Source organism: Leiobunum rupestre, chromosome 2 (genome assembly GCF_980474605.1).
Source record: "Leiobunum rupestre chromosome 2, qqLeiRupe1.1.hap1, whole genome shotgun sequence".
In the NCBI taxonomy this organism is placed as follows: domain Eukaryota; kingdom Metazoa; phylum Arthropoda; class Arachnida; order Opiliones; family Sclerosomatidae; genus Leiobunum; species Leiobunum rupestre.
In genome coordinates this window covers 68,155,096-68,181,681 of record NC_143385.1, presented here as the reverse complement: position 1 = coordinate 68,181,681, position 26,586 = coordinate 68,155,096, and the positions used below count along the sequence as shown (strand labels likewise).

The 26,586-nt window shown below is 37.1% G+C and overlaps 1 protein-coding gene across 1 annotated transcript in view; it reads right to left on the bottom strand.

Annotated features, from left to right (window-relative positions):
- LOC149958862 (synaptotagmin-6-like) overlaps positions 1-26,586 on the bottom strand; it is a 129,678-nt gene that overhangs the window by 23,194 nt on the left and 79,898 nt on the right. The window contains exons 2-4 of the mRNA XM_090165068.1: positions 8,827-8,995; positions 7,862-8,073; positions 7,579-7,772 (exon numbers count right to left, since the gene is read on the bottom strand). Coding sequence (XP_090021194.1) covers positions 7,579-7,772; positions 7,862-8,073; positions 8,827-8,995 — 575 coding nt within the window. The remainder of the gene's footprint in view (positions 1-7,578; positions 7,773-7,861; positions 8,074-8,826; positions 8,996-26,586) is intronic.

Genomic DNA, 26,586 nt, shown 5'->3' with positions numbered 1-26,586 from the left:
CCGGGAGTTTGCACTCCGCAGAGTTCTCGAGAGTTCGTGAGAGTTCGCGAGAGTTCAAGGGTGAGTTCCAGAGAGTTCATTGGTGAGTTCTCGAGAGTTCGGGAGAGTTCCTGAGAGTTCTCGAGAGTTCTTGAGAGTTCTTGAGAGTTCAAGGGTGAGTTCCAGAGAGTTCGGGAGAGTTCGCGAGAGTTCAAGGGTGAGTTCCAGAGAGTTCATTGGTGAGTTCTCGAGAGTTCGGGAGAGTTCCTGAGAGTTCTCGAGAGTTCTTGAGAGTTCTTGAGAGTTCAAGGGTGAGTTCCAGAGAGTTCGGAAGAGTTCTCGAGAGTTCGGGAGAGTTCTTGAGAGTTCAAGGGTGAGTTCCAGAGAGTTCGGAAGAGTTCTCGAGAGTTCGGGAGAGTTCTTGAGAGTTCAAGGGTGAGTTCCAGAGAGTTCATTGGTGAGTTCCAGAGAGTTCATTGGTGAGTTCCAGAGAGTTCATTGGTGAGTTCCAGAGAGTTCTCGAGAGTTTGAGGGAGTTCTCGAGAGTTCACGAGAGTTCGCGAGAGTTCAAGGGTGAGTTCCAGACAGTTCATTGATGAGTTCTCGAGAGTTCGGGAGAGTTCCGGAGAGTTCTCGAGAGTTCTTGAGAGTTCAAGGGTGAGTTCCAGAGAGTTCGGAAGAGTTCTCGAGAGTTCAAGGGTGAGTTCCAGAGAGTTCAAGGGTGAGTTCCAGAGAGTTCATTGGTGAGTTCCAGAGAGTTCATTGGTGAGTTCCAGAGAGTTCATTGGTGAGTTCCAGAGAGTTCATTGGTGAGTTCCAGAGAGTTCTCGAGAGTTTGAGGGAGTTCTCGAGAGTTCACGAGAGTTCGCGAGAGTTCAAGGGTGAGTTCCAGACAGTTCATTGGTGAGTTCTCGAGAGTTCGGGAGAGTTCCGGAGAGTTCTCGAGAGTTCTTGAGAGTTCAAGGGTGAGTTCCAGAGAGTTCGGAAGAGTTCTCGAGAGTTCAAGGGTGAGTTCCAGAGAGTTCAAGGGTGAGTTCCAGAGAGTTCATTGGTGAGTTCCAGAGAGTTCATTGGTGAGTTCCAGAGAGTTCTCGAGAGTTTGAGGGAGTTCTCGAGAGTTCACGAGAGTTCGTGAGAGTTCGCGAGAGTTCAAGGGTGAGTTCCAGAGAGTTCATTGGTGAGTTCTCGAGAGTTCGGGAGAGTTCTCGAGAGTTCTTGAGAGTTCTTGAGAGTTCAAGGGTGAGTTCCAGAGAGTTCGGGAGAGTTCTTGAGAGTTCAAGGGTGAGTTCCAGAGAGTTCATTGGTGAGTTCCAGAGAGTTCATTGGTGAGTTCCAGAGAGTTCATTGGTGAGTTCCAGAGAGTTCATTGGTGAGTTCTCGAGAGTTCGGGAGAGTTCCTGAGAGTTCTCGAGAGTTCTTGAGAGTTCTTGAGAGTTCAAGGGTGAGTTCCAGAGAGTTCGGAAGAGTTCTCGAGAGTTCTTGAGAGTTCTTGAGAGTTCAAGGGTGAGTTCCAGAGAGTTCGGAAGAGTTCTCGAGAGTTCGGGAGAGTTCTTGAGAGTTCAAGGGTGAGTTCCAGAGAGTTCATTGGTGAGTTCCAGAGAGTTCATTGGTGAGTTCCAGAGAGTTCTCGAGAGTTTGAGGGAGTTCTCGAGAGTTCACGAGAGTTCGTGAGAGTTCGCGAGAGTTCAAGGGTGAGTTCCAGAGAGTTCATTGGTGAGTTCTCGAGAGTTCTTGAGAGTTCAAGGGTGAGTTCCAGAGAGTTCGGGAGAGTTCTTGAGAGTTCAAGGGTGAGTTCCAGAGAGTTCTTGAGAGTTCTTGAGAGTTCAAGGGTGAGTTCCAGAGAGTTCGGGAGAGTTCGCGAGAGTTCAAGGGTGAGTTCCAGAGAGTTCATTGGTGATTGTGGGAGTTCAAGGGTGAGTTCCAGAGAGTTCATTGGTGAGTTCTCGAGAGTTCGGGAGAGTTCTCGAGAGTTCTTGAGAGTTCTTGAGAGTTCAAGGGTGAGTTCCAGAGAGTTCGGGAGAGTTCTTGAGAGTTCAAGGGTGAGTTCCAGAGAGTTCATTGGTGAGTTCCAGAGAGTTCATTGGTGAGTTCCAGAGAGTTCATTGGTGAGTTCCAGAGAGTTCATTGGTGAGTTCCAGAGAGTTCATTGGTGAGTTCCAGAGAGTTCATTGGTGAGTTCCAGAGAGTTCTCGAGAGTTTGAGGGAGTTCTCGAGAGTTCACGAGAGTTCAAGGGTGAGTTCCAGAGAGTTCATTGGTGAGTTCTCGAGAGTTCGGGAGAGTTCCTGAGAGTTCTCGAGAGTTCTTGAGAGTTCTTGAGAGTTCAAGGGTGAGTTCCAGAGAGTTCGGAAGAGTTCTCGAGAGTTCGGGAGAGTTCTTGAGAGTTCAAGGGTGAGTTCCAGAGAGTTCATTGGTGAGTTCCAGAGAGTTCATTGGTGAGTTCCAGAGAGTTCATTGGTGAGTTCCAGAGAGTTCATTGGTGAGTTCCAGAGAGTTCACGAGAGTTCGTAAGAGTTCGCGAGAGTTCAAGGGTGAGTTCCAGAGAGTTCATTGGTGAGTTCTCGAGAGTTCGGGAGAGTTCTCGAGAGTTCTTGAGAGTTCTTGAGAGTTCAAGGGTGAGTTCCAGAGAGTTCGGAAGAGTTCTCGAGAGTTCGGGAGAGTTCTTGAGAGTTCAAGGGTGAGTTCCAGAGAGTTCATTGGTGAGTTCTCGAGAGTTCGGGAGAGTTCTCGAGAGTTCTTGAGAGTTCTTGAGAGTTCAAGGGTGAGTTCCAGAGAGTTCGGAAGAGTTCTCGAGAGTTCGGGAGAGTTCTTGAGAGTTCAAGGGTGAGTTCCAGAGAGTTCATTGGCGAGTTCCAGAGAGTTCATTGGTGAGTTCCAGAGAGTTTGAGGGAGTTCTCGAGAGTTCACGAGAGTTCGTGAGAGTTCGCGAGAGTTCAAGGGTGAGTTCCAGAGAGTTCATTGGTGAGTTCTCGAGAGTTCGGGAGAGTTCCTGAGAGTTCTCGAGAGTTCTCGAGAGTTCTTGAGAGTTCTTGAGAGTTCAAGGGTGAGTTCCAGAGAGTTCGGGAGAGTTCGCGAGAGTTCAAGGGTGAGTTCCAGAGAGTTCAAGGGTGAGTTCCAGAGAGTTCATTGGTGAGTTCTCGAGAGTTCGGGAGAGTTCCTGAGAGTTCTCGAGAGTTCTTGAGAGTTCTTGAGAGTTCAAGGGTGAGTTCCAGAGAGTTCGGAAGAGTTCTCGAGAGTTCTTGAGAGTTCTTGAGAGTTCAAGGGTGAGTTCCAGAGAGTTCGGAAGAGTTCTCGAGAGTTCGGGAGAGTTCTTGAGAGTTCAAGGGTGAGTTCCAGAGAGTTCATTGGTGAGTTCCAGAGAGTTCATTGGTGAGTTCCAGAGAGTTCTCGAGAGTTTGAGGGAGTTCTCGAGAGTTCACGAGAGTTCGTGAGAGTTCGCGAGAGTTCAAGGGTGAGTTCCAGAGAGTTCATTGGTGAGTTCTCGAGAGTTCTTGAGAGTTCAAGGGTGAGTTCCAGAGAGTTCGGGAGAGTTCTTGAGAGTTCAAGGGTGAGTTCCAGAGAGTTCATTGGTGAGTTCCAGAGAGTTCATTGGAGAGTTCCAGAGAGTTCTCGAGAGTTTGAGGGAGTTCTCGAGAGTTCACGAGAGTTCGTGAGAGTTCGCGAGAGTTCAAGGGTGAGTTCCAGAGAGTTCATTGGTGAGTTCCAGAGAGTTCATTGGTGAGTTCTCGAGAGTTCGGGAGAGTTCCTGAGAGTTCTCGAGAGTTCAAGGGTGAGTTCCAGAGAGTTCGGAAGAGTTCTCGAGAGTTCGGGAGAGTTCTTGAGAGTTCAAGGGTGAGTTCCAGAGAGTTCATTGGTGAGTTCCAGAGAGTTCATTGGTGAGTTCGGAAGAGTTCTCGAGAGTTCGGGAGAGTTCTTGAGAGTTCAAGGGTGAGTTCCAGAGAGTTCATTGGTGAGTTCCAGAGAGTTCATTGGTGAGTTCGGGAGAGTTCTCGAGAGTTTGAGGGAGTTCGAGGAGAGTTCTTGAGAGTTCGCGGGAGTTCTTGAGAGTTCCAATAGCAAATGTACACCTGAGTGTCTTGCCCCTCGGCACCACTCTCGACCCAAGTCACCTAGCGTCTTTTATGGCGTAGGAGGCGGGTGGTGCGCCCTTCGTACCACAGCTCCCTACACTTACTATTACCGCTGACCCCCACACGTTTTTGTGGTAACGGGAAACCGAAGATCTCGGTAGAAAACCCCTTTAAATTGTGGGGAGTGAACTTGCAAACTCAACGCGGATACATTGTTGCTTATAATTTAAACTTAAAGACAAAGATATAGTGCGACCTTTAGTAGATGACCATCTCGACCTTGAAAATGGCCATCTCGTTATTCAAATTGTTTATCTCGAAACTAAACTAATATATCATAATAAGATATAACTACTATAAACAAAGGGATCTCGACTTTCCAAATTACAATTTCTAAATTGGAAATTGGTTTGGTCGTTATTTAGAATATAAACAAAATATTAAATAACACGAAAATTTTTAAAATCTTGAAACAATCCATATTTCATATTTTTCGTACTAATATTTGCTAATATTTAATATAATTCACCAATATTTAATATAATTTACCAATATTTAATATAATTTGTCAATATCTAATATAATTTACCAATATTTAATATAATTTGCCAATATTTAATATAATTTACCAATATTTAATATAATTTACCAATATTTAATATAATTTACCAATATTTAATATAATTTACCAATATTTAATATAATTTACCAATATTTAATATAATTTACCAATATTTAATATAATTTACCAATATTTAATATAATTTACCAATAATTAATATAATTTACCAATATTTAATATAATTTACCAATATTTAATATTATTTACCAATATTTAATATTATTTACCAATATTTAATATAATTTACCAATATTTAATATAATTTACCAATATTTAATATTATTTACCAATATTTAATATAATTTACCAATATTTAATATAATTTACCAATATTTAATATAATTTACCAATATTTAATATACTTTACCAACATTAATATTATTTTCCAATATTTAATATTATTTACCAATATTTAATATTATTTACCAATATTTACTAATATTTAATATTATTTATCAATATTTACTAATATTTAATATTTTTTACCAATATTTACTATTATTTACCAATATTTGCTATTACTTAACAATATTTAATATTATTTTATAATATTTGATGTTATTTACCAATATTTAATATTATTTAATATTGTTTACTAATATTTACAATTATTTACCAATATTTTCTTTTACTTAATTTACCAATATTTTCTGTTACTTAATTTACCAATATTTTCTGTTACTTTATTTACCAATATTTTCTGTTACTTAATTTACCAATATTTTCTGTTACTTAATTTACCAATATTTAATATGATTTACCAATATTTGATGTTATCTACCAATATTTAATATTATTTAACATTAATTGATGTTATTTACCAATATTTAATATGATTTACCAATATTTGATGTTATCTACCAATATTTAATATTATTTACCATTAATTGATGTTATTTACCATTAATTGATGTTATTTACCATTAATTTATGTTATTTACCATTAATTGATGTTATTTACCAATATTTAATAATATTTACCATTATTTGATGCTATTTGCCAATACTTAATATTATTTACCAATATTTCATATTATTTACCTCTCATTATAAATCTTACCCGAATTAAGACAACCCAAGCAAGTAGACTAACAAATAAACTTCAACCAGTCAAATGCGAAAATTCACATTATACTCTGTCAGTAATGACGCCGTGTAGTCTGACCGAAATAAAGATGGCTTCCGGTTGTAAAAAGAAGCTTAGTTCCGGGTGATTAAAGTTTCTTTCAATCTCCCTCAAAATAATCACTGATTGTCCGCTAGGGAGAGCGGACGTAAAAATTAATATTCCAAGAACTAAGATTAATTTTTCGGCTCGGAAATCTTGGACAAGAGCAACGCAATTCTCTAACTCCCGTGTTCATACCGCCAGACCAGGGCCGTTGATAAGTTGCAGGAAGCCTTAAAGGCCTAGTTTCTATTTGCGAAATTTCGGTGTAATTTATTTCTAAAGCGTTGGGCTCGAAAATCTTTGAAGATGGCTAAGTGACCTACGTTCGGAGTTTTCCTAAAATACGACTTCAAATGCTCATTTCTTTTAACTGTATTATTAATATTATACCAAGAAACCATATATGCATACACTAGGACTGTGTAAGGAGCCATTGGCCGAAAGAGGCTCGAGAAAGGCTTAAGCTACGAAAATAGATCACCATAAAAATAATTTAAGAGGCCCCAATTTGAGATCTGATAATTTCTCACGTTCTTCGCGAAACTGATTTAGTTTCGCGTAAAATCACGTATTCAGTTAGCGAACTTCTATTCGAGACGAGGCTTAGTATCGACCAGGAGCCGAGTGAAGCTTGATACGTCACGAGCGAAATATCCGCTGTAAAAAAGTCTGCTTCTATGAAAATTATCATAGCTATTAGAGTCTTCCTTAGTCATTACTAATAGTTCGGGAGCTGTTGGCTCGCGTGGCATGAAGGGCTTGCCACCACCCGGCACCCTCCTACACATTGTAACCCGGCCACCTGAATTAATGGCTTTAAAAGTCGCTCGATGACTTGGGCCTAAGGTGGTGCCTTGGGTATTAGACTTGCTGATTATTATTATTATTATTATTATTATTATTATTGATTGCTAATATTATTAATATTATTATTATTTATTATAATAATTATTATTAATTATTATTCATATTATTATTATTTATTATTCATATTATTATTCATATTATTATTTATTATTATTCATATTATTATTAATTATTATTCATATTATTATTAATTATTATTCATATTATTATTAATTATTATTCATATTATTACTAATTATCATTCATATTATTATTAATTATTATTAAATATTAATTATTATATTATTATTTTTATTATTACTATTAAAATTTCCTGATCATACAAACTTAGTGCCGACATTGGTTCAAGGAGCAACTAACTAGTTTTGTTTTTGGTTTGTTTATTTATCTTTCTATCACTGTTTGTATATACACAGGGTGTGAAGGCCTCCGCTGCCATATACACCAATAAAGTCTTTCTTATATTTGAAAAAAAAACAATTTCTATAAAGAACTTTATATTATAATGTTCTATTCAGTGATTTCAGTCTCACGTGAAACGACGTCATCCATGCTTTTTCGCATAGAGAAAAAACCCGCGCAAAATGACGGCCATAGACAAAGCTACGAAGTGAAATTACGCTATACCCTTTAATGTATTCTATGTAGATAGTTATGGATTTTATTGAAAAAATTATTATTTTAAATTTAATTATTAAACAGTACCAAAAACCCCAATTAACTTCTCGACTACGAAACGGTTTATTTTACAAAAAAATTATGTGAATTTACTTAACAGAAACTAGTTACGTTAAAAACAAGCCGTATTGCGTGTTATTTAGCATAAATGAGAGATGGATCCAAACCATTAGAGAAAAGGCAATGAACTCACCCGAACTACGAGTCCTTCGACATCCTGGTCGTACTTGAGGGTAAAATGTAATTTTCCGCAGATGGAACCGGAAGTCTCATCTTCTTCGACCATCTCGTCCATCGAAGACTGTCGAACCAGTTCCGGTTTGTACAATTCCGGTTTAATTTGGCTCACGTTCGGGGAAGACGATTCCCGTTGTGGAAAGTTGCAAACTGCCCAAAAGAAAAGACGTCATTTTGAAATTGATGTACCAGTGGCGCCATCTCACGAATAAACGAGAAACCAAAAGCTAAATAATAACCTTCGAAAGGAACATCCAAGTCTAATCTGTGGGACAGTTGTCTTTGGAAAGTTTGGTGTCGCGTGGGCACGGTGGGCAACGTGGTTTGTCTCGGTGGCGCCATCTTCTTGGTCTCGGGCCAGAAAGTCTCCTTCTGAACCTCCTTTTTGATGTCGGGCAGGCTGTGGCTGATCTTCAGCGACGGAATACTGCAGCTGGTGGTGCCCGGCGACCTGAACAAGAACCATATGTAGGTGGACAAAGCAACGTTAAAACTTTTCTTCTTCATATTAATATGCGGTCTAATAGACCTATTCACAAACATTTAGACGCCCTTAGATATTAGATTATAATTAGTTATAATAATAATCAGCTAAGCTAATACCCAAAGCACCGCCTTAGGCCCTAGTCATCTAACTAATTTTGATTGGATCGTTTGTAAATTGGTTAATAAAATAAATTACAGTAATTTTAATGAATATTTTTACATGGGATGTTTAATTAAGATAAAGCCACTAAATAGAGTATAAATTGTCTAACTATAATACTCTACAATTGCACGTTATCATTTGGCTATTTTTTAATATTAGCTTCCTTTGCCATAAGTAGATGGCACCACGCTCTCCAGTAAAGTCGCGTTTTTCGAAGAATCGGATAGATTCATGGCCATCTCTAATAACAGGGTCTTTTCGTCATACAGGTGGCAATGATAGAGACGCCACTTGCTTTAAAATTTCAACGTTTCAAACTGCTGGCGCCATCTAGTAGCACTTTAAATATTTCAAAATTGGCCTGTAATGTGGCTTTACAAAGCACGAAACAATTAATATTCTTCGCGGTTTATCACTTAATTAAATTTTCTACTACTGGCGCCATCTGGTACGGGTATTTAAAAACCGACCTCTAATGGCCTTACCCCCGTTAAAGGATCTTCTCCCTCGACACACAAGTATAGGTCTAGCTCGTCTTGGTAAAAAAAACCCTACCGTGGCGGTAGTTGGACCAAATGCGTCGTGCTCTCGTTCGTCTGCTTGGCCGATTGGAACCTGGACACGAGCCATCTGTAGCTGAAGTAAGTGACCACTCCGATGACCACGACGGCTAATAATACCACCCCGAAGACGAACTGAGGTAAGCCAATCTCTATCGTATTTCCTGCAAAATAGTAAGAAGGGTAAAATATTAGGAATACGTTGAAATTGAGAAACCATTATTTAAATCTTAAAATAAACCTATACGAACATTTCTTTATAGCAATTTTAAAGAATAAAATCTATAATGGGGCTCTACAGAATTTAGAGGATTCGGTAGAATTTGGAGGATTCGGTAGAATTTGGAGGATTCGGTAGAATTTGGAGGATTCGGTAGAATTTGGAGGATGCTGTAGATTTTGGAGTATTCGGTAGAATTTGGAGTATTCGGTAGAATTTGGAGGATGCTGTAGATTTTAGAGTATTCTGTAGAATATTACATTACTGCGCGATATGCAAATAATATTTTTCACATAAAATGGTTTTAGAGAATCAATATACACCGTATTTCGCCAGCAATATTTTTCCGATACGCATTTAGAAAAGCAGCTGGAACCCGCGAAGGAATCACTACGAAATCCCCCCCCCCCCCCGCGCTTGAAATTTCGGGTGCTAAGAAAGAAAAGTGATTAGACGATACTATAGTTATGGTAACACCCGTAGGACTGCAGTCCACTGTCCATACTTACTACTTCTTTGTCGTGTATCCTGCTTTATCCAAACAAATACAATCTTGACCAAATAGATTGGTTTTCTTACCGAGTTTACTAGGCCTACAGGTATCTTGAAGATACCTGTCTTTGCGAATCGTATTGATCAGACGACGACTCAATTAGGTATTTAACTAGTTAGTTAGTCGGTTTTAGTTGTCATGTGGCCGTGGCTTAAGTCTCGCTTGAACTAATTTAAATACAGTAGCATTAAAACAGCTAGATCTAAGCTTATTAATGAACGGATTTAGACCACAGTCACACTAGATGTCGGTGGGAATGTCAGTTTCGACAGTGGCTACTTTGCATAAATCATAATTCTCTAATTTAATTAAAGCCGACATTATGCGACATAGTAATAAAATCGGAGTGTCTATTTTGGCCCGTTTTTCGGGCCAATTTAGCCGATGACTATTTTGGCCCGTTTTTCGGGCCAATTTAGCCGATGACTATTTTGGCCCGTTTTTCGGGCCAATTTAGCCGATGACTATTTTAGCCCGTTTTTCGGGCCAATTTAGCCGATGACTATTTTGGACCGTTTTTCGGGTCAATTTAGCCGATGACTATTTTAGCCCGTTTTTCGGGCCAATTTAGCCGATGACTATTTTGGACCGTTTTTCGGGCCAATTTAGCCGATGACTATTTTAGCCCGTTTTTCGGGCCAATTTAGCCGATGACTATTTTGGACCGTTTTTCGGGCCAATTTAGCCGATGACTATTTTAGCCCGTTTTTCGGGCCAATTTAGCCGATGACTATTTTGGACCGTTTTTCGGGCCAATTTAGCCGATGACTATTTTGGACCGTTTTTCGGGCCAATTTAGCCGATGACTATTTTAGCCCGTTTTTCGGGCCAATTTAGCCGATGACTATTTTGGACCGTTTTTCGGGCCAATTTAGCCGATGACTATTTTGGCCCGTTTTTCGGGCCAATTTAGCCGATGACTATTTTAGCCCGTTTTTCGGGCCAATTTAGCCGATGACTATTTTGGACCGTTTTTCGGGCCAATTTAGCCGATGACTATTTTAGCCCGTTTTTCGGGCCAATTTAGCCGATGACTATTTTAGCCCGTTTTTCGGGCCAATTTAGCCGATGACTATTTTGGACCGTTTTTCGGGCCAATTTAGCCGATGACTATTTTGGACCGTTTTTCGGGCCAATTTAGCCGATGACTATTTTAGCCCGTTTTTCGGGCCAATTTAGCCGATGACTATTTTGGACCGTTTTTCGGGCCAATTTAGCCGATGACTATTTTGGACCGTTTTTCGGGCCAATTTAGCCGATGACTATTTTAGCCCGTTTTTCGGGCCAATTTAGCCGATGACTATTTTGGACCGTTTTTCGGGCCAATTTAGCCGATGACTATTTTGGACCGTTTTTCGGGCCAATTTAGCCGATGACTATTTTGGACCGTTTTTCGGGCCAATTTAGCCGATGACTATTTTAGCCCGTTTTTCGGGCCAATTTAGCCGATGACTATTTTGGACCGTTTTTCGGGCCAATTTAGCCGATGACTATTTTAGCCCGTTTTTCGGGCCAATTTAGCCGATGACTATTTTGGCCCGTTTTTCGGGCCAATTTAGCCGATGACTATTTTGGACCGTTTTTCGGGCTAAATTAGCTTACTTTCAAATGCTTAGCTATTTTAGCCCGAAAAACGGGCCAAAATAGTCTTCACCGCGCGGCCAACACTATTTTGGCCTGTTTCTCAAATCGTGCGAAAATAGAGTTTGGCTGGGTTACCACTATTTTGGGCTGTTTTTCGCAGCAATGAATTTGAAGGCTTATTTAGTCCTTATAGGGTGGAATAACTATTTTGGCCCCGGAAAAACGACGAAAAATAAAAACAGGCTAAAATAGTGTTCCCCGCGCGGCCGTGACTATTCCCCCCCCCCGCTACTTTTTTATTCAAAAGTGCTCTTCGCTGCGGGTTTTCTACAAATAACGTCATGAATTTATTCATTTCAACCTTGAATATCGAACTGTTAGTAAGCCATTCGCGCTCAGTGGCGAATAAGGGGGAGGGGTCCGAGGGGAGTGGCCAGAGACGTACCTGGGGGGGGGGGGCGATTGTGTTAATTGAACACCACTAGGGTTGCTAAAGAAGCTAAAAGGTATGAAGTGAGACTATTGTTGTGGTTCGAAAGTCGTAAAGTAGTGATGTCGTGGTAGTCCACAATTTGGAATACCCCTAATAAAAGTAGGTTGGGCTGGACCAACTTCCTTTTAAAGGTCTACTTTTTCTTCCGCCTGTCGCCCTTCCAATTTACTTACCAAAACAAAACCACCTGGTGGTAGGCCAACGTGTACTGCGGTGGGCCTACTACTAGGGTATTTGTGGGACGGGAAGTAAATTTTATCCCTGTCGGTGATATCATCCAAACAAAACCAACCTATAATTTAATTTCCTTTAAAGGTTTACTTCATAAATCGTAAGTGGTACAAAATTTAAAATCATCTGTTGATTTTCCGTTCAATGAAGAGTGTTTTTAAGTGTTTTTCCGTATAATTTTTCCGCTAATATATTTTCCCATAATAAAGGTTTAAGAACAACCAAGAATGTATTTATTTATATTTATAGCTGGAGAGCTTTATAACAGCGCAAAGGACTTTCGTCAAATTTTTTCTAAAAACATCGCGTACAAATGAGCGTCGAGCACCCACTTGCCATGCAGGAGGGTCCGATTCAAAACCCATCGCAAATTAATAATAAGGCGTAAACCGTGAACATTTGGTGCACACCCTGCCTTATGGACATTGAGACGTTTATTGTAACCCTCAGCATACGGTCCGTCCGAAAATTTAATACATAGACTTGGAGATTAGAATACTTACACATACGATACAGAAACATTACAAAAACACAACACGTCACAAATGCACGATATAAATCAACATTACAATCGCAACATCTCGCAAACGACTACTAAGTCACAACTGTCGCGGCAGTGAGCGTTGACAAACAAAACACCAAAAACCCCAAACGCAAATATTATTCGTTAACGCTCACTGTCACGGCAGTTTTGCCACACTTTAAAATCAACAACAAATTCAAAGCAACTGGGTACGCAGTGATTACGCTTTGTACCAAAATCGCGAACGGATTCGCAGGACAGACACACAGACAGACAGATAGACAGACACACACAGAAACGGTGATTGTATAACAAAGTACCCTCGGAGGGGTAAAAAGCAATATTCTAAGCTAGTGTATACTATATTATTAAGATAGACAACTTTACAACGATTGCAAGTACACTATAATTTTTTTAATATAATAGGAAGATTAAAAACGGTAATAGCTAGTGTAGGGAGCTGTTGGCTCGATCTCGTGGTATGCAGGGCTTGCCACCACCCTCCTACGCATTATAACCCGGCCACCTAAATTAATGGCTTCAAAAGTCGCATGATGACTTAGGCCTAAGGTGGTGTCTTGGGTGTTAGCCTAGCTGATTATTATTATTATTATTGAAAACGCGTTACAAGTTTCGGCATGGGCGTGTACGCCGCCGTTTTCAAACGCAAGAGACAGGTGCTAATTGGTTTCAAATAGGATGAATTTAAAATCTAGGCCTTAGCCAAAGAATTATTTTGTGTTTTACACGCGTTTTAAGTTTTAATTCTATATTTTACTTTATTCTTGTATTGCTAGTTTTTAGGGGATTTTAGGGATAGCAAATATCATATATTTAAAATAGCAGTACGCGGTTTCTGAGTTAATAAGTCCTTTAGCTATAGCCTTTCATAATAGGAGAGCCAATCTGCAACTGTTACTAATATAAAACGAACGAATCCAAACAAGTAACGGTAAAAACACTAAACCAACAAACACACATATTGAACATATAAAAAAATTAAAAACATAGACAGAATATTTAATACTGGAGGTTAGGATGATTTAATTGAACACTATTTTAGCATGTTTTTATTTTTCGTCGTTTTTCCAGGGCCAAAGATTCCACCCTATAAGGACTAAATAAGCCTTCAAATTCATTGCTGCGAAAAACAGGCCAAAATAGTGTGCGCCGCGCGGCCGTGACTAATTTCGCCTGTACAAAATCGAAGCCCGAAAAACAGGCCAAAATAGTGGTAACCCAGCCAAACTCTATTTTCGCACGATTTGAGAAACAGGCCAAAATAGTGTTGGCCGCGCGGTGAAGACTATTTTGGCCCGTTTTTCGGGCTAAAATAGTTAAGCATTTGAAAGTAAGCTAATTTAGCCCGGAAAACAGGCCAAAATAGTCATCGGCTAAATTGGCCCGAAAAACGGGCCAAAATAGACACGGCCTAATAAAATAATTGGCACTTACCGTTAGCTATATAAACTTGTAAAGAACGCACTGTTTCTGTTTGGCACAGTTAGTCAATTAATCAAATTCATCAAAATTGAACGAAGCAATTTAAGGAAAAAGTCTTAACATAGAAATAACGCTAGTAAATACATGTAGTAAGTAATATACTATAGAGACAGATACTTCATGGTTTAAAATAAACTTTTATTAAAAAAAGTTTATTTTAAACCATGAAGTATCTGTCTCTATAGTATATTACTTACTATTTACTAGTTTAAACTAACCATGGTTAAATTTTGCATTTATGATAGAAATAACGCCTCTACATGCGCGCTTTATCTCAATTATCAACGTTTGTGAATACAAACTTTTAGAGTAAAGAAAAATAAAATTAAAGCGGATCTTCCAGTCGTGGAACTTTCCGCGAAGCTATTCTAGAGGCTGGTGACCTCCATTGGATTAAATCTTAACTTCTTGTAATCTTCAAAAAATATTAAGAGCAGCTTATAATTAGTCGAATAGAGGTCGCCAGCCTCTAGATTAGCTTCGCTGAAAGTTCCACGACTGGAATTAATTGGATTTCGTCGCGTGTTTGTTTTTACCATGTCTTTACTTTAAAAATCAAAGGCCATTGCTTAGGGCTGTGCGAGTAGTCGATCATCATCAAGTACCCGACATATTTTTAGAAAAAGGCAATACTCGTCGATTATCGAGTATCGAAAATTTACATATTCGGGTACTCGAATAAGCCACCTTGCTGAATTCGTCGGGTTATTATTTTCCCCATCAGGTTCGGTATACTCGACTATTCGACGAGTATTTTACAAAATTTTGTGTTTTCGCTACAATAATTTCAACGCGACGCTCTGATATGACTATATTTCTTTGCGTCTCCTTGAATTCGGATGACGCTTTGGCGGTTACGGCGCTTAGGTTATTTAGGTATCAATTTAGTAGTTTAAATGTTTAATAATAGATTTAATCAGTCAACTTATCTATGAATAGGTAAGCTTTAAACTCGTTATCAAGTTTAATACAGTTATGAATAATCAAGAATACCATTATTAATAATTAAAGAAAATTACCCGAAAAAAACTCGATCGAGTACTCGAACGTTTTTCTTAACTACTCGACTACTCGAATACTCGAATAAAGAAATTTTTGGCTTAATCGAGTACTCGATTACCCGACTCGACAAAAATACTACCCGACTCGACACTCGACGAAAAGTTTTCAGATACTCGGTACCCGACTCGATTGCCTAAAACCACTACTCGCACAGCCCTACCATTGCTTCAATCATTTCAGTGGGTAATTTCTAGAACAAAATGTGGCAGTGCCGCAGTGGATTTAAAGTTTGCGCTTGTCTGTGGTTTTCGGGTGTCCTCCTTTACTCTATCTAATATTGAGCAGCCTTGGCCCGTAGAAATTCTATACGCCTAGACTAGCTATCAGACTTGGAATTAGCGGGAGTCTTGGGGCCAATGGCTCTTAATAAAAATCAGTGGGCTCTTAAAATAAATCATTCGAACGGGGGTTGCGGGCCACCGGGGCTATCAATTTAATTAAAAAACATTTATTAAACATTTTACGGAAATTTCTGGAACATGTTGATTTGTACGCCGTTTTTGAAACTCTGTTTTCCTACCCTATACGAGAGCGGGAACTACCGTTACAAATGATTATGTGTGATATTATAATATACTTGTTTGTTTTAAAGTTAATAAATGTTATGTAAGTAACGTAACCAATTTTTATTTTCCTATTTTCCCTACCTAATTTTAAATTTTTTCCCCTAATCCCCCCCAACCGCTTGGGCCAGTGGCTCTCAATAAAAATAAATTTAAGGGGGGTCGGGGGACTATTTCCAAGTCTGCTAGCTATCATTAAAGTGAAAAGTGTAGACAAGTACAAAGCCCACATAAATTTTTTGGCGGAAATCTCCGCGCGAAATTTGAAATTTAAATGCCGAACTTATAAGCTTATATTCGCTTGAGACACGTGCACTTTTGCAAGCTCCCGTTGATGTTGAGCATTTGGAAAGCACAAAAAGTGCTGGTCGAAGACCGTCATATATTGATTTTCTAATACTACCTCATCGGGAAAATATGCATTATCTTCCTACTTTATCGCATTTAAAGATACGGCGTTTACTAGGTTATGTAACTTCTATTGCAACTTAAAACAAATAAATAATCAGCTAAGCTAATACCCAAGACACCGCCCAAGTCATCTAGCAACTTTTAACGACTTGCATTATTACCATAAAAAGTAAAGTAAATAGAAATGAGAAAACAAATATCTAAAATTTAAAGAAATGGCGTTTACGAGGTTTTGTCACGAGACAGTCGAAAAGTTGATCTAATATTTTTGTTGCAAGATGGCACCAAAAGCCATTCGATTTTATATTTTGTATTCCAGACTCTTCGTGCTAGAGAAGGTCGTAAACAAAAGAGAGGTTTTACCAAGTCCAAAAAGCCCCATAAACACCGTGACTTAGATACCAACACTTTTAAAGGCGAGAGACAGGTAAAATCTACTCCGCACTAAGGCACTCGAGTATTTGACTGTATATCTCTCGATACTAGCACCTCCACCTAAAACAAAGCTTAAATGTTTCCTATTTTTTTGGCACATGCCATTCAAAATGGCAATATGTAAAACAAAAAAAAAGCACTTGATACTTCACACTAGGAAATATATTTTGTTTTTATGTCTAAACGTTGGGGTGGCTGAGGACCTGGGTTGAATAACCTTTGGACCTAAAAAAACAACTGTTCGAAAGTGGACCGTATTCGGAATTCGATAAATGTAGGCCAATTTTCGAAAGAAAAAATTCACTCTCTTCGTTTTGGAATTCGTTAATTTAGCTAGATAGGTTAGGCATACACTAGAAAACTCGAACGAAAAACGTGTAGCGAAAACAGTCGCTGAACAATAAAACTACGCCTACACTTCTAAAATTATCGTTACTGGTCTTACAAATATATATATCTTTAGGAATTAGACATAATTATGTTGAATTTCTATAAAAATTGTAAAATTTTATGCAGAATTTCTATAGAAATTAAAAAAATTTGTGCAGAATTTCTATAGAAATTAAACATTATTATGTTGAATTTCTATAGAAATTATACATTATTTTAAAGAATTTCAATATAAATTTTAAAATAATATGTAGAATTTCAATATAAATTTTAAAATAATATGTAGAATTTCAATATAAATTTTAAAATAATATGTAGAATTTCAATATAAATTTTAAAATAATATGTAGAATTTCAATATAAATTTTAAAATAATATGCAGAATTTCAATATAAATTTTGAAATAATATGTAGAATTTCAATATAAATTTTAAAATAATATGTAGAATTTCAATATAAATTTTAAAATAATATGTAGAATTTCAATATAAATTTTGAAACAATATGTAGAATTTCAATATAAATTTTAAAATAATATGTAGAATTTCAATATAAATTTTAAAATAATATGTAGAATATTTCTATATAAATTAAAAAATATGTAGAATTTCTATATAAATTTTAAAATAGTATGTAAAATATTTATATATAAATTTTAAAATAGTATGTAGAATATTTCTATATAAATTAAAAAATATACGTAGAATATTTCTATATTAATTAAAAAATAATATGTAGAATTTCTATAGAAATTATAAATTTTTAAGCAGAATTTCTATAGAAATTATAAATTTTTAAGCAGAATTTCTATAGAAATTATAAATTTTTAAGCAGAATTTCTATAGAAATTATAAATTATTAAGGAGAAGTTCTTTAGAAATGTTGCAAATTAGCTGGACATTGTAGATCTTGTGTTTCGCTTGGAATTATTTGGACGTTAGTTTGGGATACGTTTCTAAGCCCATTATCATTACACACACTAGCCTTTGAGAACCGTTTTCGACCGTTTTGGAATGGTCAACTTCGATAGAGTGATCGTTGAAAAATGGAATTATATTTTTCAAAATTAATTTTGATTTCTCAAAACGATCGAAAACGGTTCTCAAAGTCTCTAGTGTGAATGCGACTTATGATATATGAAATTTCCCAAAAGGAGACGTTGCACTACCCATTCGATTTGCCATGGCAACCGAATATGTTTTTGACCACTTAAAACAAAAATAGGTTTTTTTCCTTATTTTACCCAAAAATGTTACAATTTACCCAAGTATGATGAAATTTACCTAAATGTGGTCCAAATTACCCATTTCGAGATTTTCAAATTAAAAAAAATTCATAGCTATAGGACCTGTGAAACCGAGAAAATGCCATGCTTTTTTAAATGGATATTTTTTGTTTTAAGTACTGAATAAAATGAAAACAACGATAGTTAAAAGTGCACAAGAAACATTTTTATTAGTAAACCTTTAAAATTTTTCTTGTGCACTTTTAACTATCGTTGTTTTCATTTTATTCAGTATTTTTCTACAAGTAGCTAATAAATTTTAATTGTTTTAAGTAGTCAAAATCATTTTCGGTTGCCATGGCAAATCGAATGGGTAGTGCAATGTCCTCTTTTGGGAAATTTCATGTCTCATATAGGTCTACATTACATTAGGGAAACAATGATCTAACTGGCAGATATGATTGAAGTTTAAGAGGAGGAGCTAATATATTCAGTCTGCCTTAAGTAGAAATAAATACTGTGCCCTTTAACCTATGGCAATATTATTTTTACCTTTATGAAAAAAACGCATTAAAAACTGCGTCCCACACATTATAAAACAAGTCCTCTTTCTAAAAGCCCAGATGATGCGAGAGTATAAATATCAAAAGCAAGCCCACAACCAAAAGATTGTTTGATTGGAAATTTGATACGTAAGGTCCTTTTAGCTATAATCCATTTAGCCATATCCCACAAAAATCAAGTTATCCCCGTGGTAAAAATAAATATCCAACTGGAACCAACTACATGTAGAGTTATCAATTGTCGAGTACCACCAGAAGTATATAAGATAACCTTTAAAGATAAGTATCTATTAACAATACTTTTATTGTTCATCGGATGAAACAAGTACCTTTGCAGGTTTCCCCTGATTTTTCAAAACACGTTTTGCAATAAATGACTTACCGAAAGTATAAAATCCCTACTCAGTTCAGTTTCTACATTTTATATCTTTAGACCAAGAATGGATTTATTTATTTTTGGGGATAATGACTTTTTCATAATTGTATAATATTGTTACACAAGTGTGACACTTCCTATTCTTCACATGCAAAGGTTGTACTGAGAGCTATTCACGAGACAAACTGCATTACGGGCTTCGTCGCCGTTTTGCATCCGCTTGCTAACGCGTCACACGTAGCCTTTGACAGCGCCTCGCTAGGGCTAGCTTTTCTTCTTGTGATGATGTCACTCCGTTACTAGCTCTCAGTAAAATATCCCCCAAAGTGACAAATTTATAGAACAATATTATAGACTTCTGCAATTTTGAGACGATATTAAGCGTTGCTGACAGTAAGCTCCTCCCCCCTTAAACAAGTTGAATCAGCCCGGTCTAAAGCCCGGTGTGAAACCAGTTTTCATCCAAATTAAACTGAATTTTAAGCTCTAGTGTCACTGTAACTTTAATCTGACCAAAGATAATATAGAACTCCGTACAATAGATTCGAATTCTGAGAGCTTTCTGATCGACGGTTTTGTAACGAAGCGTTTACCCACTTCCGGCACGTGACCTCCGAAAATAGGCCTCCATCGGGTGCTGCCATCTAGGAGCAGCAAACACAGCACCCCACACAAGGAGAACGCAACCCGTCAAAAGTCGTGCATTTTCTTGCGTACATTTTTCATTGGTTGGACGCTTTAGCGCCTGCTGCCGTCGGAAGGGGGAAATTCGGAAATTGTCTTCCCCCTTTCCATAAAAAACTCATCGTAAAGGCTCGTCCAATTAAATTTGTACACAACACTGCGTTAGCGTGTTTAAAGGCTAGCTGCGTTCTCCTTGTGTTTGTTGCTCATCAAAGTTGGCCGTAATCTTATTTATAGCCGGTTACCATGGTAACTATAGAGCAATATTCTTTATGTCTATACAACCCAAATCCAATATGTCATTGGTCAGCTTATAAGACCCGCTCGACCTTTCGATGTTTGACCCTACTGACCTTTAGAGGGTTACGGAGAATACGTGGATAGTAATATCCTCTCCATAAGTCGAAATATCTTTCATTTTTGTCGACTGTCCATTGAGGACATTGTGTGGGGACCAAAACCGAATGGATATCCAAGTCGCGGGGACTCGTTCAACCGGAAATTGAAAAGGAACCCAACGTCGGTATTTCATTTCGCTGATAAGTTCGCGAGTTATCGCTATCGCTGGTGGTTTGATAAAAGGACGAGAGATGGCGCGCGCACGTTTTTCTGACATGTAGACCGCGTAATTCGAACGCGTTATGTGGCATCGCGAGTAAATAATACAACTCTCACGAGATAAGTATCTATCTTAACCTGGGTTGTCGAAATTTCTTATTTAAAGCAACTGTCGGCTCTACCATTGCCACCTGTATGATGAAAAGGCCCTTGTTATCAGAGATGGCCATGAATCTATTCGATTCTTCGAAAAACGCGACTTTACTAGAGAGCGTGGTGCCATCTATTTATGGCCAAGAAAGCTAAAATTCAAAATAGCGAAACAATAACGTCGTCAGAGAACTATTCATAATTATTATAATTAGACAACTTATACTCTTCTTAAATTGTTAATGGGCTTTAACCTAAAATATATATCCCGTATAAAATATATTGTTAAAAATTACTATAATTTAAGTTATTGACAAATCTACAAACGAGCCAATCAACGCGAGGGGTACTTTTATGTCCCGCCTTTTGGCTCCAAATGTAGCTTAAGCGTGGGCAAACTACTACAGGACTCGCAATTCTATACTAAGCTCCCATAGAACTGTCTATTTTGGTAATACCAGCGCCTGTAGAAGTGTTCGACCCGCAGCACTCTGGTGTACTAGGAGAAGTACCGAGGCTGGACAACGGCTGAAGCTTCCACACTGTGTATTAGTTACATACTATTAATGAAAAATAATTAAAATTATTTAGATTTTTATAATAATATATTAATATTAAATATTATTTAAAAATAAAAAATACATGAAATTGTAATATCAATCGCATTATTAACCCATAGATGGCGGCTATGACACATCGCTCAAATAAGCTCCACCCACAAATTTCGAAAAAGAGTAAATCGTCGAAAAATGGATTGATTGTTCCCAGTTAAATCGATCCTTTAGCACTCTTGAAACGCATAATTTTCCGTTTAAATTAACATTGTGATTTCCTTCTCACAGTACGTCAATTGTTAAGCCTTTGTTAAACACAAATTAAATGGCTTGCTTAGTGTATCGGAAATTGGGTCATTGTCAAATGGAGATTACCTTTTGAAAGTTTGTTTATCAGGGAATAAAATTAGCATGATAAAGATGTATGTAAAATATACAGCTCGTGATACTATTAGGACCGTATAGATGGCGTTAGTAGTAGGTAATTGAATATAAACCTTCCCAGAAAACTATAAATATAGGTCCAAATCCATTCGACCTTCATACTTCATTTTAAATCGGAAACAAGGTAAATACGATTGTTATACACGAATAACCCTGTCATTTAAAATTCAAATTACATTATTATCTTATAAGTTTAACGCTTCAATATTTCGTAGTGATAAATTTAAATGCATATTTTAAGCTGTCGGTAGACAATGCGTAGTTTATATTTCAAATATTCTAAAATAGGTCGAACATTATTTACGTCGGGATATTAAAATTTCGTCTAACCTCTATGGTATTTATAATTCACGAAGTTTCTGATATCAAAAGCAGGAACATGTTAAAATCCTCTTAGTAAAGATTACGGCTTTGTACCACTCGTAGTTTAATCTCTCCGCCCTTTCCCACAGGAGGATTTAGTAGTCACAAATATATGATTAAAATTTATCATTTTAAACCTTAAGATAATCTTCAAGGACTAAGGTTAAGATTGGCCTAACACGTCACTCTTGAAAAGATTTCGCTGTGTTTATGGATAAATACAACCAGATTTTTTAATTACATATTTCTGACTGGATAAATCCACCTAGGGCATAAAAATGAAATAAATCATAGTTTCCATTTGTAATAGTTATAGAAAATCAATGTCTGATTTATTTCGTATTTTTCTTTGTAAACGGATATTGAAATATCAGCGGGAGAATAACATTAACCGTGTACTTTTCTTATATAGATACTTATTTCTATACGTATGGTCTTCTGATAAACACTACTGTTATTATATACTTATGGTGTTCTGATAAAAACTACTGTTATTATATACTTATGGTCTTCTGATAAATACTTATGGTCTTCTGATAAATACTTATGGTCTTCTGATAAATACTTATGGTCTTCTGATAAATACTTATGGTCTTCTGATAAATACTTATGGTCTTCTGATAAATACTACTGTTATTATTTACTTATGCTCTTCTGATAAATACTACTCTTATTATATAGTTATGGTGTTCTTATAAATACTACTGTTAATATATACTTATGGTGTTCTGATAAATACTGCTGATATTATATACTTATGGTGTTATGATAAAAACTACTGTTATTATATACTTATGGTGTTCTGATAAAAACTACTGTTATTATATACTTATGGTCTTCTGATAAATACTTATGGTCTTCTGATAAATACTTATGGTCTTCTGATAAATACTTATGGTCTTCTGATAAATACTTATGGTCTTCTGATAAATACTTATGGTCTTCTGATAAATACTACTGTTATTATTTACTTATGCTCTTCTGATAAATACTACTCTTATTATATAGTTATGGTGTTCTTATAAATACTACTGTTAATATATACTTATGGTGTTCTGATAAATACTGCTGATATTATATACTTATGGTGTTATGATAAAAACTACTGTTACTATATACTTATGGTGTTCTGATAAATAGTACTGATATTATATATTTATAGTGTTCTGATAAATACTACTGTTACTATATACTTATAGTGTTCTGATAAATACTACTGTTACTATATACTTATAGTGTTCTGATAAATACTACAGTTATTATATACCTCTGATAATATACTATTGTTACTATACACTTCTGATATTTTACTATTGTTATTATATGTTTCTGATAAAATAAACGTCCGATATTATACTTCTGGTATTTTGTACGCAATTTTATAGCACTGATGTTTTATACTTCTGATATTGTATCCTGTATAATATACTTCTGATATTGTATCCTGTATAATATACTTCTGATATTGTATACTGTATAATATACTTCTGATATTGTATACTGTATAATATACTTCTGATATTGTATCCTGTATAATATACTTCTGATGTTGTTCCTGTATAATATACTTCTGATATTTTACACTTCGGACATAGTATACAGAATTATATACCTCTGATATTGTATACAGCATAATATTTGCATCTGATATTGTATACGGTCTTATATACCTCTGATACTATATACTTCTGACAGTGACCATAATCCCAGAGGACTTTACAACTAACATAAGTGGACATCAACGTTAAGAGAAATAGGCCATCGCATTTAAGTTGCCGGTTATTTACTTTGACGTCGTCAGACTAACTTGGTACTCGCGACTAAGGCAGAACGCGGGCTATTTCTATATGTCCCTCTTATAATTGCCTCTGCCTTTACTAGTACTACCGGACCAAACCGACGCTGAAAAGGGAAGCTTTATTGGCGTGGAAGAATTTCCCAAGTGGAAGTACGCGATTTTCGTCCTTATGCTTTTTGGAGCAGATCAGCGGGTTTTAAATATTCAAGAGGTCAGTGCCATCCAATGGAGTCTACGGAAAGGAGATCCAAAAACCGAGCCTGGATTACGCGCTCTAGGCGTTGCCACGGCAACTGAAATATATAATCCAACTTCAATAGAAACAAAAGTAAGTTAAGCTCTGTCTAAACTTCTAATTAAACTAGGAGGTTAATTAATGTTCTTGGTATAAAGAGCTAATCCACACAAATCGCCAAGCGAGGTGATTCTTTTCAAATGCAAATTTTATCCCCTAGAGGGTGCGGTTACTTCGCGAATTCACCAATTTTCGTTAATCTAAATATGGCAAAATTGAGATTAAAATTTAATAATGTCCAAGACAAATCCAAAGATGTACAATTTAATTTGTAATGAGTAACAGACGACAGCTCTGAATATTTTCACAAAATCTTATTGCTACCGAAGGGTACGTTACTACGAATTTATTGTTTGGACCATATTAAAGATAATATTATTATACCCTAGGCACAGTATCACAAAACACAAATTGTTACAATGGGGCCCTACAAATTTGAGCTTATTAGCGAGCACCTATAGTGCACTCAGGCGTACAAACGCCCCTTATAAAATTGTGTAATTTCCCGCTGTTAGTGTAATCCAAACACGTATATCACCTTCGTATACCCTACTTCACCAAAATTATTTATAAACTTTCTTCAAACGATCCGTACCCGTAAAGAATATTTATAACTATATCACGTTTACAAATTTTTTCTAGATATTAAAATAATTAAAAACCACTGTTGTACAATTAAAAGGTTTTATTACAAATTTGCCAAAACTGTTTATCAATATAGTGTTTTCGTACGCGATTTCTAGGGTGTAGCCATTATGGATAATAAGCAATTGTTCGCTGCTAGTGTGTCATCTTCGCCCCTTCTTCACCAAAATGATTTATCAAGCCACAAAATTAATTGAAATCAATACTATCTCTAGATGTGGGACGATATAAAAAAATATTTATAATGATCGCGATTGTAAATGGATTCAAAGTTTGCTGAAACTGTTTAACTATTTAACAATAGATAATTTTCAATAAACACAAGGAGAACGCGGCTAGCCTTTAACCACGCTAACGCAGTGTTGTGTACAAATTTCATTGGACGAGCCTTTTCGCTGAACGTTTTACGGGCGGGGGGAAGACAATTTCCGAATTTTCCCCTTCCGTCGGCAGCAGGCGCTAAAGCGTCTAACCATGGACACTGTATCTCTAACCGGACGGGAAAAGCAGCCTAAAAGAGGTACCCCCTCACTGTCCGTTTGCGTCCTACTTCGTATTAGCTGAAATAGTCGGCCGTACTCGATTCGCAGGGCCGTCAAGGTCATTCGGAAGAATGTAAACCCCCATTTCAAACGGAACGTTTTGTCGACCACGTGACGAATTATATGGCCTTGACAGCCCGAAACTTTCCAAATTCTTGATCCTTCCCCCTTTACAGAGAGACGGTGGCGGCGTTAGGTGAGTGTCCATGGTCTAACCAATGAAAATTGTACGCAAGAAAATCCACGACTTTTGACGGGTTGCGTTCTCCTTGTGTGGGGTGCTGTGTTTGTTGCTCCTAGGTGGCAACCATTATGGATAAAACTGGTACAACCTAAAGCAGAAATCAGAAATTCGTCATACTATGCAGTTGTTAATAAGGGAATTCTGTTAAACAATAGAGTGTTTTCGTAGAAGAAAAAGCAGTGTTGTAATCAGAAATTCGTCGAAGTTGGTCAAAGTATACAAATATTAAGGGCGTGAAAATTGTGTACAGTCGGAGCTACATCCAAAGGGGGAGTTTTGACACGGAAAGCCACCTTGTTTACGCCACTGACAGATATTGGGAATTGAACAAACTCGGAGAAATAGGGCTAAGGAGTTTCAACACGTATCGGGGGCGATACTCCAGAAAACTAGACTCTAGTTCTCTGGAGTATCGCCTCTAGTTACCAGAGAGTCCAATAACCCAGACGGAAAAGCAGACTCTCTTTTCGGGGTTTATTACTTTCAAAATCCCGAAGAACGTTAACTTTGCGCGGCTATTATGTAATGCCAAGTTTAATCGCTAGACGGGGCTACGACCTGCTCAAACACGGACTGAACTGAATAGAGGGATCTGGCTATCTTCAAAGGTCAACAGCTAGACGGTTTATCGTAAACAGCTCTCTTGTCGAAAGCAGCATTTATTAAATTTATTTATTTATATTCTCGGGGGAGTGTTTAGCACGATCGTCTCGCAGCAAGAGGAGCCGGGTTCGATCCCAGTTTGTGGCACTGGGTGACAACTCGGAAAAACTCCTTCCGCGTTGAGATTCCCCTTCCATAAAAACTTGTTGTTGTCATTACTAATAGCATAAGTAACATAATAACAATAAGGATGACACTTCCTATTGCTTTAATGCTAATTTTCTAACCGAACCTTTTTTCGGCACTGATACTCTCTTTAAGCTGGGACTTGGACTAGCGACTTACCATTTTGGATGACTACATTTTGATAAAAATTTAAGCCTAATATCGGAGAGCGAGGGGCTTTGGCTTTGTTTAGAAGCCCACGTGTGAATCACGAATGTTAAAAAAACATGAGCTCGTGGCGCCGAGAAAAACATTTTTAATTTTTATCATTTTAACCTAACATTCCGCCTATCTATCGGAAACCAGATATTTCGACTTAGCGGAAGTCTCGCTTACTTTATACACTAGAGGGCTCTGTGCTGAGATAATATCTTGATTACGCAATAACTATGAAAATCAGTTTGGTTGTAAATCTCGTTAATTGTCATACTTATTGTTATTATGTTACTTATGCTAATAGTGAGTTTAGGGAGCTGTTGGCTCACGTGACATGAAGGGTTTGTCACCAGTGCACCCTC